Source organism: Xenopus laevis, chromosome 2L (assembly GCF_017654675.1).
Source record: "Xenopus laevis strain J_2021 chromosome 2L, Xenopus_laevis_v10.1, whole genome shotgun sequence".
NCBI classification, from domain to species: domain Eukaryota; kingdom Metazoa; phylum Chordata; class Amphibia; order Anura; family Pipidae; genus Xenopus; species Xenopus laevis.
Window position 1 is genome coordinate 12271608 of NC_054373.1, and position 16830 is coordinate 12288437.

At 40.0% G+C, this 16830-nt stretch overlaps 1 protein-coding gene across 1 annotated transcript in view; it reads right to left on the minus strand.

Moving 5' to 3' along the window:
- The window catches only part of sim2.L (SIM bHLH transcription factor 2 L homeolog), a 55889-nt gene that overhangs the window by 19152 nt on the left and 19907 nt on the right, over positions 1 to 16830 (minus strand). Inside the window, exon 2 of the mRNA XM_018245910.2 lies at positions 1109 to 1191. Within this exon, the coding sequence (XP_018101399.1) occupies positions 1109 to 1191 (83 nt within the window). The remainder of the gene's footprint in view (positions 1 to 1108; positions 1192 to 16830) is intronic.

The following is a 16830-nucleotide window of genomic DNA, read 5'->3' on the forward strand; positions in this document are numbered from 1 at the left end:
TCAATCAGTTTAATAACTCACTGACAACTTAACACTTCCAGCATAATGTATGGCTTTTTAATCCCCCTCAGCCCATTCATTATGACTTCTAAGGATTCCCCTACTGAATAACATGTTAATCTCAATGTGCTATCCAGGAGGAAATATAAATGTGTTCATTCAGCCTGAGTATTAGTAGCTTTAATATTTAATCCCTTATAATACATGAGTGATACTCAGAGTTCCCTGTATAACTCAGCCTGCAGCCTTGTGCCTTTATATGGTCACAGAATAACCCCTCAGTGACTTCTAATATCCTTATCATTTACAGTAGGGGGCACATTATCCCTTATAATACATGAGTGATACTCAGAGTTCCCTGTATAACTCAGTCTGCAGCCTTGTGTCTTTATATGGTCACAGAACCCCTCAGTGACTTCTAATATCCTTATCATTTACAGTAGGGGGCACATTATCCCTTATAATACATGAGTGATACTCAGAGTTCCCTGTATAACTCAGCCTGCAGCCTTGTGCCTTTATATGGTCACAGAATAACCCCTCAGTGACTTCTAATATTCTTATCATTTACAGTAGGGGGTACATTATCCCTTATAATACATGAGTGATACTCAGAGTTCCCTGTATAACTCAGTCTGCAGCCTTGTGTCTTTATATGGTCACAGAACCCCTCAGTGACTTCTAATATCCTTATCATTTACAGTAGGGGGCACATTATCCCTTATAATACATGAGTGATACTCAGAGTTCCCTGTATAACTCAGCCTGCAGCCTTGTGCCTTTATATGGTCACAGAACCCCTCAGTGACTTCTAATATCCTTATCATTTACAGTAGGGGGTACATTATCCCTTATAATACATGAGTGATACTCAGAGTTCCCTGTATAACTCAGCCTGCAGCCTTGTGCCTTTATATGGTCACAGAACAACTCCTCAGTGACGTCTAATATCCTTATCATTTACAGTAGGGGCACATTATCCCTTATAATACATGAGTGATACACTGTGTGCCTTTAAATAGGGAAACAGAACAGGCTGCTGGTACTTGTAGCTCATTAATAGAATATGAAATAATATAGCCAAAATAATTGCAGATTTATTAGATACCTGTAGAAGATGAGATCCCAGTTCCTTGGCCACGTTGTCCAATGGTCCAATTCGGCTTGGATGACCCCAGGCATCGCCTAATCCTGGATTGCAAAAATGGAAAGAGAAGAGGTTACAAAATATCCACTGGCTCATTACACACAATTAATAGAGTCAATGGATGGAAATGGCAGATGCTCATATATACTATATACTAATATACTCTGCGTGTGCGCATGTATTCGCTTTGAATTTGCCGCAACCTGCCCTAAAAATGGAGGTCACGGCAGGAAGCTTAGTGCAGGGATTGGGCCTGCCCCCGGGATCAAAGTAGGGTTTGAACCAAAAAAGTCTTTGCACTTGAGCCACACATCATGTCCCTATCAGATGCCGCTGTGCTGTCAGGTGAGCTGTGGGGATGGGCGAATTTTTTCGCCTTGTTTCGCCGTGGAAGTGATGCCCATAGACTTGTATGGCGTTGTGCGTCAAAAAAAAAAAGTTGACGCCCATAGACTATAATGGGCGTTAGCGACATTTCGCCGGCGGCAAATTTTTTGACGAAACGGGTCAAATTCGCCCATCCCTAGATAGGGTTGCCACCTTTTTAGGAAAAAATATAAATATTGAGATTTTTTCATTATCAATAACATTGGGGTCAAGCATCGTTTTTGCCGGTCAGGCCGGGAAAATACTGGCCAGATGGCAACCCTAAATAATGGTCTGGGGGATAATTGCACTTCCAAAAAAAGTGTATCTGCTGTTTTCCAATGGCAATATTAAGTAGTCCAGGCCAATCACATAGGTTAGAGGGCCTCAGAGTAAAATTATTTAAACTGTAGGGCACAAGACATTTTTAAAAAATCAATTGGGTTCTCCTATACCTACTAGGCCCCGCAGCAGCCGCAGGGTCTGCTCCCTCTATAATAACACCCCTGTTCCAGGCTCTGAGCGTTTCCTTGATCCCTGCTTCTGATCCCATTAGTAACCCTGTCTCCCTGTAACCATACACTGCACATTAGAGGGGCTTTGTGCAGAGCTGGGGAGCCAGTATATCAAAGAGAATTCCCCATGATAAATGTGGGCACATCTGAAACATGTTCCGTCACCTTTCGCCTGAACGACCATTTTTCATGTTTCTAAGCGGCCGTGTGCGTGAAGGCAGATTACTGTAATACCAGCGCCGCCTGAAGTCTAAAGCCAAGGTAACGACGACGTCTTTTGTTGGGTCTTATCCAGGACATATGGCACAATTTTTCTGGGCGGCCAAAATAATGCCAGGCTAGACTACGTACAGGCCACGGTAATACATCAGCAACTGTTCTGCCATTAAACATAATCAGAAAAGCCTGTAAAATATTTATACAGTGTCATTAAGTTCACGTTCTGCCCACCCTGACTTGAGATCGGTGATTGCTATGACTCTGTACACAAAGGCTTGGAATCACCAGGCGGAGGAACGGCCACCAAGTTAGAGAGGTATCACTAGTGATGGGTGAATAAATTCGCCAGGCGCGAATTCACATCGAGTTTCCGCGTTTCGCCACATTCGCGAAACTGCAGGGAAAATTCACTGGTAAAAAATCCGCAGTATTTAAAAAATTTGGGCAAATTTTAGAATAGTCTCGCGCATAAATATTGTTGCACGTCAAAATTATCTGGACGCCCATTGACTTTAATACATTTGGCCAAAATAGGCGCGCATATAACAATTGTCGCAGGCCTAAATTGACTCGCATCAAAATAATTTCTAAATAATTTATTTCTCTAATATTTTTGGGACAAATTCGCCCATCACTAAGTATCACTTTTGTTATTCTTCATATCACGAGTTTTACCCACCAACTTAAAGATTCCTTCTAACACTTTCCCCTTGGCTTGGCCACTTTCTCCACCCTTACTTTTTTCCACCCATTTTCCACCTGTAGAGAACGATATTCCGAGACAATTTGCAATTGGTTTTCATTTTTTATTACTTGTGGTTTTTAAGTTATTTAGATTTTTATTCAGCAGCTCTGCAGTTTGCAGTTTCAGCAATCTGGTTGCTAGGGTCCAAATTACCCTAGCAACCATGCACTGATTTTAATAAGAGACTGGAATATGAATAGTAAAGGCCTGAATAGAAAAAGGAGTAATAAAAAGTAGCAATAACCAGGGGCGTAACTACAGAGGAAGCAGACCCTGCAGCTGCAGTTGGGCCCAGGAGGTATAAGGACCCCATGAGGCCCTTATCTACAATTACAATAAATATTAGTAAAACAGGTCAACTTCTAGACAATTTGGGGGCCAGATAAAAATTAGTTGTTGTGGGGCCCAGTAATGTCTAGTTACACCACCGGAAATAACAATAAATGTGTAGCCTTACAGAATATTTGTTTTTAGATGGGGTCAGTGACCCCCATTTGAAAGCTGGAAAGAGACAGCAGAAAAAAAAAACTACAAGACATAAATAATAAAGACCAATTGAAAAGTTGCTTAGAAATGTCCATTCTATAACATACTAAATGTTAACTTAAAGGTGAACCGCGCCTTTAAGTCAATTGTTTCCAACCTGAGAGGGTGACCCCAAACCATTGGAAGTGGGGGCACAACGTAAAGGCCAATTAGGATACAATCTGAGGGTGGACACATATATACTGTCTTGTATACTCCTTGAGCTACAGGAGAGTGTCCACTACTACAAGCATTTATCTATTATTATTTATTATTATTATTTATCTATTATTATTATTATGTATTCATTATTATTATTATTTAATTATTATTATTATTATTTAATTATTATTATTTATCTATTATTATTATTATTTATCTATTATTATTATTTATTAATTGTTATTATTATTTATCTAAGAGGCGGAGTCTGGCCAAATGTTGTGCGTGAAGACCTCCATGGACCCTGGTGTAAGGACTGCAAAACCAAGTTAGTCAACACCAGTTGTACCAGTGCAATTGCCTATAGGACTATCCTGGTGCAATTTAGCTCCTTTGTTAGTAAATGAGCAGCAGTGTTGCACTGGAAAAGATTCTCTCTGGGAGCGGCAATCCCTTTAATCCCATTATCTCTATAGGAGAAACAGGTGGCCCCTCCATTGACTCTACTATTGACCCTATGTATCCAGTCGCCGGCCCTTGATCCCAGGCGCAGATTTCTCCATCTTTATGGAACATTCCTCTGGGGTGAACGACACATTCCAGATAAAAGTGAGGACAGGTGCAATAAAGGGATTTGAGGCCCCGAACAAACACCTTTTCTACCTCCGTCTCACCCTAATGACGGGATTAAGCTCCTAAATCCCCTCTTTTCACTTCTTGCAATGGAACCTTTGCTCAGGGCGGGGGCCGCGCCTTTTGTAGCCCCTTATTTACTCTCTCAGATAAGAGGGATTAGGGTGAAAAACAAATCCTGTAAATATGCAATTTGTGCCGGTAGTAGCTAAACCTATATGTATAGTATTTTGCCTTTCTATGGCAGGACTGAATTACATAAAACAATCTGCGTTTCTTTCTAACAGACGCAAATAATCGAGGGGATGTCGTCTCTTGAGTAGGATTCATTGGTATTTTTACATTATTAATTTCCCCTTTAGGGTCAGGGTACACAGGCAGATTCGGGGAGATTAGTCGCCCGGAGACAAATCTCGTCTTCTTCCAAGCGACTAATCTCCCCAAAGATTCGCCAGAAAATCAAATGGGTTTATTTAATATTTACATGATTTTCTAGTAAACTTAAGGTATGAAGATCCAGATTACAGAAAAATCCCTTATCCAGAAAACCCCAGGTATTTTTTTTCCAGAAAAGTTGGCAACCCAATTTTGTGCCCTAAAATTGATTTTCTTTGGGGCCCAGTAGCATCTAGTTATGACACTGGAACATGGATCCCAAGTGTGAGCTATAGGTATTATTATGGACTTGCTTTAATGGACACTGGTCTGTACACATGCAGCGGGCATAACAAATATGTATCCGGGTCAGGTGGAGGGTTGAACGTTGCTCAGTCACGCTCGCAAATATTTATATTCCAAAAAAAGCTCTTGCATACAAAAAACTTGTACTTTCCCTTATCTCTCCTGCCTTGTTTTCCCTTCTATTCAGGCCCGGATTTGTGGTGAGGCCACAAAGGTCCGGGCCTAGGGTGGCAAATTATTTGGGGCGCAATGCTGCCCGGCCACTTGCTGAGGAGGACTGGGGATGTGCAACCCCCCAGTAGTGAATTTATTCCGTAGGCACAAATTTGTGGTCAATTTCCGCATTTTTCAGCAAAAATTTGCCACTGTTACATTTTTTTTTGGCACCGGTGACAGTTCTGGTGCCGGCGACAATTAAATGGACGGCCATTGACTTTGTGCGTCAAATGTCGATGGCGTTGAAATTGTCGCCGGCATCAAAAGTCACATTTTGCGAATTTTTCGCCCGTTTCACAAATTTTATGACGAGGAGAAACAGGACAAATTCGCCCATCACATCTCCCCGTTGCTGCGCTCGCATGGGCAATAGGACCGATCCGAATCCGGCCCTGATTCTATTGTCACCAAACCCAGAGTTCCCCCAGAAAGGGCCCTTTCCACTCTCCCATGTGACAGATTTGTTGACTATGGGCCGCACATGGGGTGTATTTATCAAAGAGTGAAGTTAATAGTGAAGTTCCGCCACTAGAGTGAAATTCCGCCACTCCCCATTCATTTCTATGGAATTTTTTTATAGGCGTATTTATCAAAGGGTGAACTTTCACTTTCACCCATTGATAAATACCGCCTTTCAAAATCCCATAGAAATGAATTGAGAGCTGCGGGATTTCACTCTAGTGGCGGAACTTCACTCTTTGATAAATTTACCCCATGGACATTAGTAAATAAATAAATGATTAAGTGCCGGATGGCACAAAATGCGTAAAGTTATGTATTTTTGCCCTAAAATAAAGTTTTTAGTTTATTACAAGCCTGTTTGTGGGATCGGTGAGTGGCTGCCATTTTTTCCTTTAGTTGCACCTCGAGCTGTGGGTCTGGGGCATGAGCACCCCACATACTACTGATGAGATAATAAACTCTTTGGCTTGACATTGGGACTTTTTTCTTTAAATCCAATAAAAATATTGCCTTGTGTCACAGAAATCTAGAAATATTACGGAAGGTCTTAAAATATATTTAAAAAAACACAGCTTTTTTAGAAAAAGAGTTCCAACTGTTGGCCAATGAATTCCCCGCAAACATGGATTTTTATTAAATTCAAATTAAAAAGATGCTCAAACTCCAGCTGGTGCGTTGCCATAGGGACCAGCGAGCTGCTAAAGTATATGGAATGTGGATTTGGGCCAGCAGTAGCTCCAGGAGAAGGATTTATATGGAAATCACTAATGATGGCGGCAACAAGGATCACACGGAGAGAAACAACAAGTTATTGCACAGGGCTCCCAGGTCCATGAGCAACACCCCATTTCCAGTTGACCCCTAGGCACCCAAGTGGCTCTTCTTCAGTCATAATGAGGCCCAGTGGGAACACACAAGTGCAATTGTGACGTCACCAATTGGAGAAGAATATGGCACATAAGGAGGCCATGAAATTATAGGGAATTAAAGTTGCCCCTAGTCAGGATCATATCCCCCATATGTGGGAATCATAAAAATGATAAGAAAACGGCTTTTCCCTAGAGCAGCGATGTCAAGCCTTTTAGCTCCAGTCTTTCGGGGAATTCTGGGATTTGTAGTGCAGCTTGTTCACGTCTCCTCCAGGCATCACACAAAGGATGTGGGTTGTAAAATAATCCCTTATCCTCAGTGTTTCTCTATAAAACCGGAGTTGTAAGTATTTGCACTAAAAAGCCAGCGGGGCAGCGCAACCAGTTTGTTTTGCGTAGTTTATTGGCCGTCGCACAGATGTTCATCTAAGGCCCAACTCAGATTTAACCCCCAACACCCGCTGCCGAACAATAACATTTACCACTGCAAAAAGGGAAATTCATCTGCGTTTCAGATCTCACAGCTGCAGAAGTGCGACGGCCCGAGCCAGACATTAATACATAGTACAGGAATGGGATCTGTTATCCGGAAACCCATAATCTATAAAGCTCCAAATTACGGAATGGTCATCTCCCATAGACTCCATTATAATGAAATAATCCAAGTTTTTTATACATGATTTCCTTTTTCTCTGTAATAATAAAACAGGACCTTGTACTTGATCCCAACTAAGATATAATTCATCCTTATTGGAAGCAAAGCCAGCCTATTGGGTTTATTTAATGTTTATGTGATTTTCTAGTAGACTTAGGGGCCGATTCACTAAGCTCGAGTGAAGGATTCGAATGAAAAAAATTCGAATTTCGAAGTATTTTTTTGGTACTTCGACCATCGAATTGGTTAAATTCGTTCGAATACGAACGAAATCGAACGAATCGAACGAAAAATCGTTCGACTATTCGACCATTCGATAGTTGAAGTACTTTCCCTTTAAAAAAAACTTCGACCCCCTACTTCGGCAGGTAAAACCTACCGAAGTCAATGTTAGCCTATGGGGAAGGTCCCCATAGGTTTGCTAACCTTTTTTTGATCGAAGGATTTTCCTTCGATCGTTGGATTAAAATCCTTCGAATCGTTCGATTCGAAGGATTTAATCGTTCGATCGAATGAAAAATCGATCGATCGAACGAACGTTTAGCGCTAAATCCTTCGACTTCGATATTCGAAGTCGAAGGATTTCAATTCGAGGGTCGAATTTCAAAGTATTTTTTACTTCGAAATTCGACCCTTAGTGAATCTGCCCCTTAAGGTATGAAGATCCAAATTACGGAAAGATCTGTTATCCGAAAACCCCCAGGTCCCAAGCATTCTGGATAACAGGTCCCATTCTCTTCCCTTAGCACCAGTTGCACCCATCATACTCCATCAATTACTCACTGGGAAATGGGTTTTCTGCATTTCAGGTAACAATAACACTTCCCTAGACTTCCAGGAAGGGAAACGACGGAAAAAGACAACTAAATGTGGGGGTAGCCTATATCTATTGACTCCCACTGTTTGGGGCACATGCAATGCCACCACTTTCTAATAATGTTACATTTTTACATATTACTCAGAATCAATGGCATATTAGTATTAGGGATGCACCGAATCCAGGTTTTGGTTCGGAATTCAGCCAAGATTTGGCCTTTTCCAGCAGGATTCATATTTGGACGAACTGAATCCGATTCCTAATTTGCATATGCAAATTAGGGATGGGGAGGGAAATCGCGTGACTTTTTATCACAAAACAAGGAAGTTAAAAATGTTTCCCCTTCCCACCCCTTATTTGCATATGCAAATTACAATTCGGATTGGATTCGGTATTTGGACAAATCTTTAGTGAAGGATTCGGGGGTTCGGCCGAATCCAAGATAGTGGATTCGCTGCATCCCTAATTATTATACTTTAAGTAGTGCCATCCTAATGTACAATGTAGGTTATATGCCAGTCCCTGGTACCCCATGGAGCTGACATTCTAAGTCCTTATCACAGTCACACACACTAGGACCAACTTTAACAGGGACCGAGGAACCTGCCTGTATGTGTTTGGAGTGTGAGAAGAAACTCATGTAGATACAGGGAGAACATACAAACTCTTTGTCTATAGTGTCCTGGCTAGAATTGTATCTATGGCCCTAGCGCTACTATTTGCTGCACCACATTGCCATCAAGAGCTGTTCTTTTAAAGATTTAAACAAAGAACAAGACAACCCAAATGCCTCTCTATCCAACCAAGCAATCATGAGTGAACTTGTAAGAGATCCATGGGTTTTAATAAAGGCTAAGCCTCCCCAAACCAACACCATTGACCTTCCAACAACACACACGATGGAAGTTTTATGCATTGAACTGGCACTGCATTTATACAGACTTGTATTCTGGGTTATTATAAGTGTAGTTGGCACTGTGTGTATCCTGCTATGTATACATGGAACTGATACGATGAAGGAACATGTATAAAAAATGCCCAGCCTCCCTAAATATAAAAGATCACCCTCTGGCTATGACTAGATCCACCAACACCTGGACTCAAGAAATATTCCAGACCTGTTGATAACAACCCCTTGATATTTAGGGATTCCCCAGGACACTTCTGGTAAGACAGTGATCCCCAAACAACATGTTACTCTCCAACCCCTTGGGTGTCGTTCCCGGTGATCTCAAAGCAGGTGCTTATTTTTCAATCCCAGGCTTGGAGGCAAGTTTTGGTTGTATAAAAACCAGATGTACTGCCAAATGGAGTCTCTTATAGGCTGTCCGTACATATAGGGGCTACCAAATAGCCAATCACAGCCCTTATTTGGCACCATCCAGGAACATGCTTGTATTGCTCCCCAACTCTTTTTACATTTGAATGTTGCCCATCTGTAAAAACCTTTGGGGACCATAGCATAGGGGATGAAATGTCTCCTTTAAGGGGTAAACACTTAGGGGCCGATTCACTAAGGGTCGAATATCGAGGGTTAATTAACCCTCGATATTCGACTAGGAATTAAAATCCTTCGACTTCGAATATCGAAGTCGAAGGATTTAGCGCAGATAGTTCGATCGAAGGATAATTCCTTCGATCGAACGATAAAATCCGAATCGAACGAAAAAAGTTAGCCAAGCCTACGGGGACCTTCCCCATACGCTAACATTGACTTTGGTAGCTTTTAGATGTTTTTTACCTTCGAATCCTTCACTCGAAGTTAGTGAATCGGCCCCATAGTCTGATTTAAAATCTTTCCTAATGGTTAGTCTTGTACTGGAACTCTGTGGGTTGGAATATATAGCACCTATCCCAGTCGCTGAGTAGGGATTTTCAAACTGAGATAAATAACAATAATAAAGATAATTCTGGGAATAACAATTCCTTAACAAGAAGAAGATTAGAGAGAGAAAAACCAGCGATTACACAGAGCTCTGTAGCAGATGGCAGACTTTCTAGGGAAGCCCCAAAGTGAACATAAATTATATCTGCTGGGGAGGAACTGTACAGTAGATGTTTGCTATGGACACAAGTAGGGATTACGGTTTATAGAGTAGCATCTGATATGTGTCATGTTTATCTGCTAACAGCTACAAAGTCTAACCCTGACTCTACATCCCCCCCCCCGGCTGCTAGCAATGTCTCCCCTGAGCTGCCAAAGAACTTGGGTTTCCTTCAAGCCTGGAAGCAATAAGCAAAAGAACGCAGTTTGGTACAAGAACTTGTTCTCTTGTAAGAGATATACTGCTCTTTTCCTATGGGGTGTAGATATATTGGAAATGATGACTAGGGGAGCACTGGGAAGGGTCTTCTCGACCCCCTGTGGAACATAAATGTGTCTGTTAGCTGGAGTTATTAATTTAAAGGTGACCTTCCCTGGCTCTATATTCTTTGAGAACAAAGGCACGGGCAGAGAATGGCAGTGAAGGTGCCCACATAGAAAATCCTTACAAGGTAGAGTAGGACATTGGCAGGGTCAGACTGGGTCGGTGGAACTCCAGGAAACAACCCAATGGGCCATGCCGACCGGGAACCCGTTCCCCTCTCAGAACCACTCCCTCTCCTCTCCCCCGACCCAATCACAGGGGAGGAGGAAAGTATGTGCCGCTGCAGATGGGGGACTGGGAGTGGTGCAAGGTTGGGTGCTGGGATGAAGGCCCTTCAGTTTGCATGGAGGGCCCTGACATTAGAACTTCTCCAGATGCACCAGTCTGACCCTGTCCATGGTGTACCCCCTGTATCTCAGAGTCTGGTTTCCAACCCTACCTCTAAGACTACATTATTCCCAAAGCAAATTCAGGCTGTCGTTCCTCAATCCCTGAAGGCCCATGGATCGTACAGTCCTGTGGGGCCCCATAAATTCCATTTTGCATTGGCCCCATCACCATTAAAGCTCATCTCTCTTTCCCAACGCTGAAGCTGTGGGGTGTTTTCGAGATCCGCTGACACTTTCCTCTATATCAAGTTGTAGTTGCTGCAGGTGGTCATGGAGAAGCTTTGATATCCAGCCAACAACACAGAGTGTACCATTCTTTTTTGTATCTTACATTTCCTCTCCGTGCGAGGATGCATGTGGTTAATGCTCAGGAGTCTCAGCTGCATTTTACATGAACTCGATTTTGTAGCGCTCGCGGCTTTAGTACACCCAATTTTTCATTTTTGCTCATTTCTTGTTACCTCATCACAAATGAGAACAATACACAATGGTCTCTTTGCAGGATTATTTATGTCATCAATACTCATACTGGAACCAGACAGGGGTCTCTGGGCTGGATTTAGATCTGCGGTGCCGTCCCAGAGCTGCTTTGGGGGATCTTGGTCTTTTCTGCTCTAAGGAGAGAATGAATAGCAGTAGTGGGTTGGGTCATTGGTCCAGCTTTTGGTTGGGCTTGGAAGGCATTAGATATAAGAAGAGGTGTAATTAGATATTACTGGACCCAACTATTTTTAAATTATTTTTTAGGCCTCCAAAATGTCTGGGGCAGTGATCCCCAACCAACAGCTCATAAGTAACATGTTGCCCACCAGATTCTTGGATGTTGCTCCCAGTGGCCGCAAAGCAGGTGATTATTTTTGAATTCCAGACTTGGAGGCAAGTTTTGGTTGTATAAAAACCAGATGTACTACCTAACAGAGCCTCCTGTAAGCTACGGGTCCATATAGGGGCTACCAAACAGCCAATCACAGCCAGGAATATTTTTCATGCTGGTGTTGCTCCCCAACATTTTTTACACTGAAATGTGGCTAATGAGTAAAAACATTTGGGGACCTCTGGTCTTTTTTCTGGTCTATTTATTATTGAGCTTGGCCTATTTTACCAATATTTATTGAAATTGTATATGAAGGGGAAGTTAAGTCTAAACAAATGATTTCTGCTTTCAAAGTTGGCCACAGGGGGGTCACCATCTTGTAACTTTGTTGCAAGACCAAGACTGTGCTCATGCTCAGTGTGGTCTGGGCTGCTTAGGGATCTTCATAAATTATCAAAACAGCACAAGTCAAATAATATCTGCCAGAAGCCAATACAGCAAGACTGATTAATAATCAGAATATACAGACTGCACTGGGTCCTGTGTTGTCATGTAATCTAATGTGGATTTTATAGTTTTTGTATTGTTTAATACAAACTTTCTCCAACTCTGCAGAACCAGTGGCTGCAGCAAAATAATCCTTCAAATAGAATCCCAGTTTATCTGTATAAATCTGGCTCCATGATCTTTGTCCCTGCAGCTGGAGTTGGAAACAGTAAAGGGGATGTAAAGCCAAAATAGAATCCAATACAAATCTCTACACAGTCGTCGACTGCTCTACAGGGAACCAAACAAAGCTGCTTGAGTTCTGCATGGCTGGGAAGTAAGGCGGGGGCTCCCCCTGCTGTACATAAGTATGATTGTTTTCCTGCAGAGCAGTTAGGGACCATCTGACAATTCCTATCCACAGCAGTAAATGAAGGGACAATTTCACTGCATACAGTCAGGTTTCTTATAAAAACGGTACACATTTTTTAGTTAAAGTATATTGGAGATCGGTTTCTTTTTCTTTAAAGAAAGTAAAAATTGGATTTTATTTTTTTGCCTTTACATGCCCTTTAAGGCCTCATGGAGCCCCTATATCTCATGGCCCCCCTGTAGCCGCAGGGTTTGCTGGAGGTAAGTGTTCAGGCAGAGGTCAGTCCAGGCAGTTATAGGAAATACTTACCTTGCACTTCAGTAATGACTTACAAAATGCACTGGTGTCAAACCTCAAATACTAAAAATAGCTGTAGTGGGGGCTTTCTGAATCGTTGCTCGGGTCAAGATAGTTAATGAATAATAAATGGGCCTCCATGTACACCGCTCTGCAGCAATGTCCAGATAATTAACTCTGTTAAAGGGCAAATGACAATTAGTCGGTACCTTCCATTCACGCTGGGTCAGAATATGGGACCACGAATTGTCTGATGATCCGCCCAGGTGAATCCCCCCTATAAGAAACGCTCGTTCTTTTTGTTCTTTTTTGTGTTCCAGGAACTCAAGATCTCAGAACTCAATGGAAATGTTCTATTTACTTTCCTGCAAACTGATAATATAGAAACATCTCCAGCATTTGTAATATCCGTTCCCAACCTGAGCTCATGAGAAAAAGGGACGTTTTATTGTTAAAACAGTAGAATTTCTGGTTTAATCATCTCTAGGCTGAATTTTATATTTCCCTTTCTCCCCGGCACAGATAGAGTTAATCTTCCAGCCTTCCCATCCAGTTCTCATGAGGTTAATTGTCCGGGGTCTCGGCGTTCTACATTTCCTCGCCCCTGCTGCTTCTAAAGATCCAGTGCGTGTTTTGCGCTCGCCATCTCAGATTAAGCCGTTTTAATACTTCTTTTCATGTCAGCGAATTTCTATTCCTTAAAAAAAAAACACCTCGGTGTAATAAAATCCAGAACAATGAAAGGAAAAAAAGAAACCGTCGCAAGAGGAATAGGGGGGGGGGGGAAAAACGCGATCCGCTCCTGGGGGGGGGTGAGCAGATTGTGATCTCCACCTTTTCCAGCGATTTCATGGGCAGATATTTGTGTGAATAACAATAACAGAGTGTCAGCGGCTGGGCTTACTGTGCACATAATGGGGCTGCTGACTTGCCTCTTACATTTCTATATCAGCTTCTACTAGGGTTCTCACCTTTTCTGGGAAAAAATACCGGCCTTCCTATATATTTATCTTTTTTCCCCTATTAATAACATTGGGATCAACCATCATTTTTACATGGCAACCCTAGCGTCTACGTAGGTGCTCCCCTGAGATCATACCAAGCTTAATAAATCCCACCTGAATTAATCCTTAGACTGTGGCCTTATGTACAACAGAAAACCTAAAACAAAGATAATATTCTCTTAAATCCAGACATCTGAGTCCAATTAAGCATCAAATATTTTTAAATTGTATTCCCTGCACCTCTAAGTCATTTTTAATGTATTCATATACAGGTATGGGACTCGGGACCTGGGGTTTTCTGGATAAGGGATCTTTCTGTCATTTGGATCTTCATACCTTAAGTCTACTAAAAAATAATTTAAACATTAAGGGGGTTATTTATCAAGGTCCGAATTTTTAGAAGTATTTCTATGTTAGAAATCCGAGCAATTCCGAATGGACCTTATTATCATTACAAGAGCGGGAAAAAGAGATTCGGGCAAAAATCGAATATTTTCGGAGCTTTTGGAGTTTTTTGGACTTTTCCGCAAATACTACGAAATTTTCAGTCCAAAATCATCGGATATCGGTACGGACAGCTGCGCAGACACTGGGACCTTCCCCATTGACTAATACAGGACCTTAAGAGCTTTGAGATGCCGGATGTTCGGAGTCGGACTTTTAAGACCATGAGACATTTTTTTTTAGTCCTAAAACTACAAATTATTCTAATTTCGGATAGTTGGAGCTTGATGAATAACCCCCTAAATAAACCCAATAGGGTAGTTTTGCCAAGAAGGATTAATTATATCTTAGTTGGGATCAAGTACAAGCTACTGTTTTATTATTACAGAGAAAAAGGAAATTAATTTTATAAATTCTAATTACAGAATGGGATCCGTTATCCAGAAATAAAACTCCAAATTACAGAAAGTAATTGTACCATTATATTATAATAATGAAGTTCTGAAAACACTATTTCACACATATATATATATTTATAACAAACAAGGGAAAGTTGTGCTCACCACTATTTTTTAAAACCATTAGGCGGGGGTGCAATGAGGGTGTGACCATAAAATACATATAGTCAACTACAAGATTCCTCTGCACTCAACCCATTATCAATATATATATATCTGTCTTAAATATATTGATAATGGGTTGAGTGCAGAGGACTCTTGTATCTGTCTACATATATATATATATATATATATATATATATATATATATATATATTGCTATGGGATCCATTATCTAGAGACCCGTTATCCAGAAAGTACAAGCTACTGTTTTATTATTACAGAGAAAAAGGAAATAATTTTTAAACATTTTGATTATTTAGATAAAATGGAGTCTATGGGATACGGCCTTTCCATAATTCAGAGATTTCTGGACAACGGGTTTACCTGTACTATTTTCTACATGTAGGTTATCGTGCCTGTTTAAAAAAAAATTTTTTCCATTTTTCTACAATTTTTTTTCTAATAATTTACACCTCTGTTTAGATTTGAAGAAATCTAAAAAGAAATGTAAAAAGAGGAGCTTTTTTTTCAACTGCTAACAAAAAACGTGGCTGAACTCAGAGTTGTACAGTAGTAAATGCAAAGTGTAATTAATGTCTTGCAGTATTTACCATGACATGAATAAATCAAGGCGATGTGTTAAGTATAAGCGAGGAAACGTGACTTCATTTCGGATTGTTAGAAAGCTCTGGGTTGTCAGTGCAGATCAGGGAAGTCAATCCTTTAAAACCAGCCTTATAAATTGTCACTATACAATATAAACATGGAGTGGGGGAGCCGAGGCTTGAGCTCAGCAGGGGAACGCGCTCCTGTAAGTGCAATTGCAGACAGATAATAAGTCTCAGCAGCACATATCCACTTCTGCTGCTCCAAAGGGCAAGGGGATAAGTAGAACCCGTAGATAAAATTTATACTGGGCAACTGTCATACCTTGCTCTGTCTCATACTGGCAATTTATATTTACCATCAGAATGGCTGGAATTATGTTTTGTTTATAATCATTGTGATTATTCCCTATGATCTAAAATGAAAAAAGTTGGTTAGTCTGTATAAATGACGTGTATATTGTCTATTGTTTACATTTTATATGTATATATACATATATATATATATATATATATATATATATATATATATATATATATACACATATACATACAGGTATGGGACCTGTTATACAGAATAATAGGGACCTGGGGTTTTACTGATAAAAGATCTTTCTGTAATTTGGATCTTCATACCTTGTCTACTAGAAAATCATGTAAACCCCAAAGGCTGGTTTTGCTTCCAATAAGGATTAATTATATCTACAAATGTGTAATAGTGTTTTCAGAACTTCATTATAATAATATTAAGGTACAAATAGTGTACAATTTACAGTACAGCTTTCCAAATATTATTACTAATTCACAAAGTAATAATAATAATAATAGAATGTGATAATATATTTTTGCCTTTTTAACATAAAATGTTTCTGACTCTATTATATTTAGAAATATGATTGTATTATTTGTTTTTGCAAGTTGTATATATATATCACATTTATTATAATATCTATTATTTATAGCTGTTTGTGTTTTTTATGTATTTATATATATATATATATATATATATATATATATATATATATATATATATATATATATATATATGTATGTATGAATATAAATTTGAAGCATAACCAATAATCATATTTCTAAACATAAAACGTAACTAATTCAAATTATTATTATTATTATTACAGGTATAGGTATTTGTTATCCGGAAACCCATTATCCAGAAATCTCCAAATTACAGGAAGGCTGTCTCCCATAGACTACATTACAATCAAATAATTCAACATTTTAAAAATGATTTGATTTTTCTCTGTATTAATGATTCTGTATTAATTAACTTGATCCCAACTAAGATGTAATTCATGTATAAATTATTTATTTTTTTAATAGACTTAAATTACATCCAGAAAACCCCAGGTCCCATTATTATTATGATCATCATCATCATCATTATGATATTTATTTCATATATGATAAGTAATACATACAGTATATTATGGCATTATTCTTGATTGCAATAATAAAA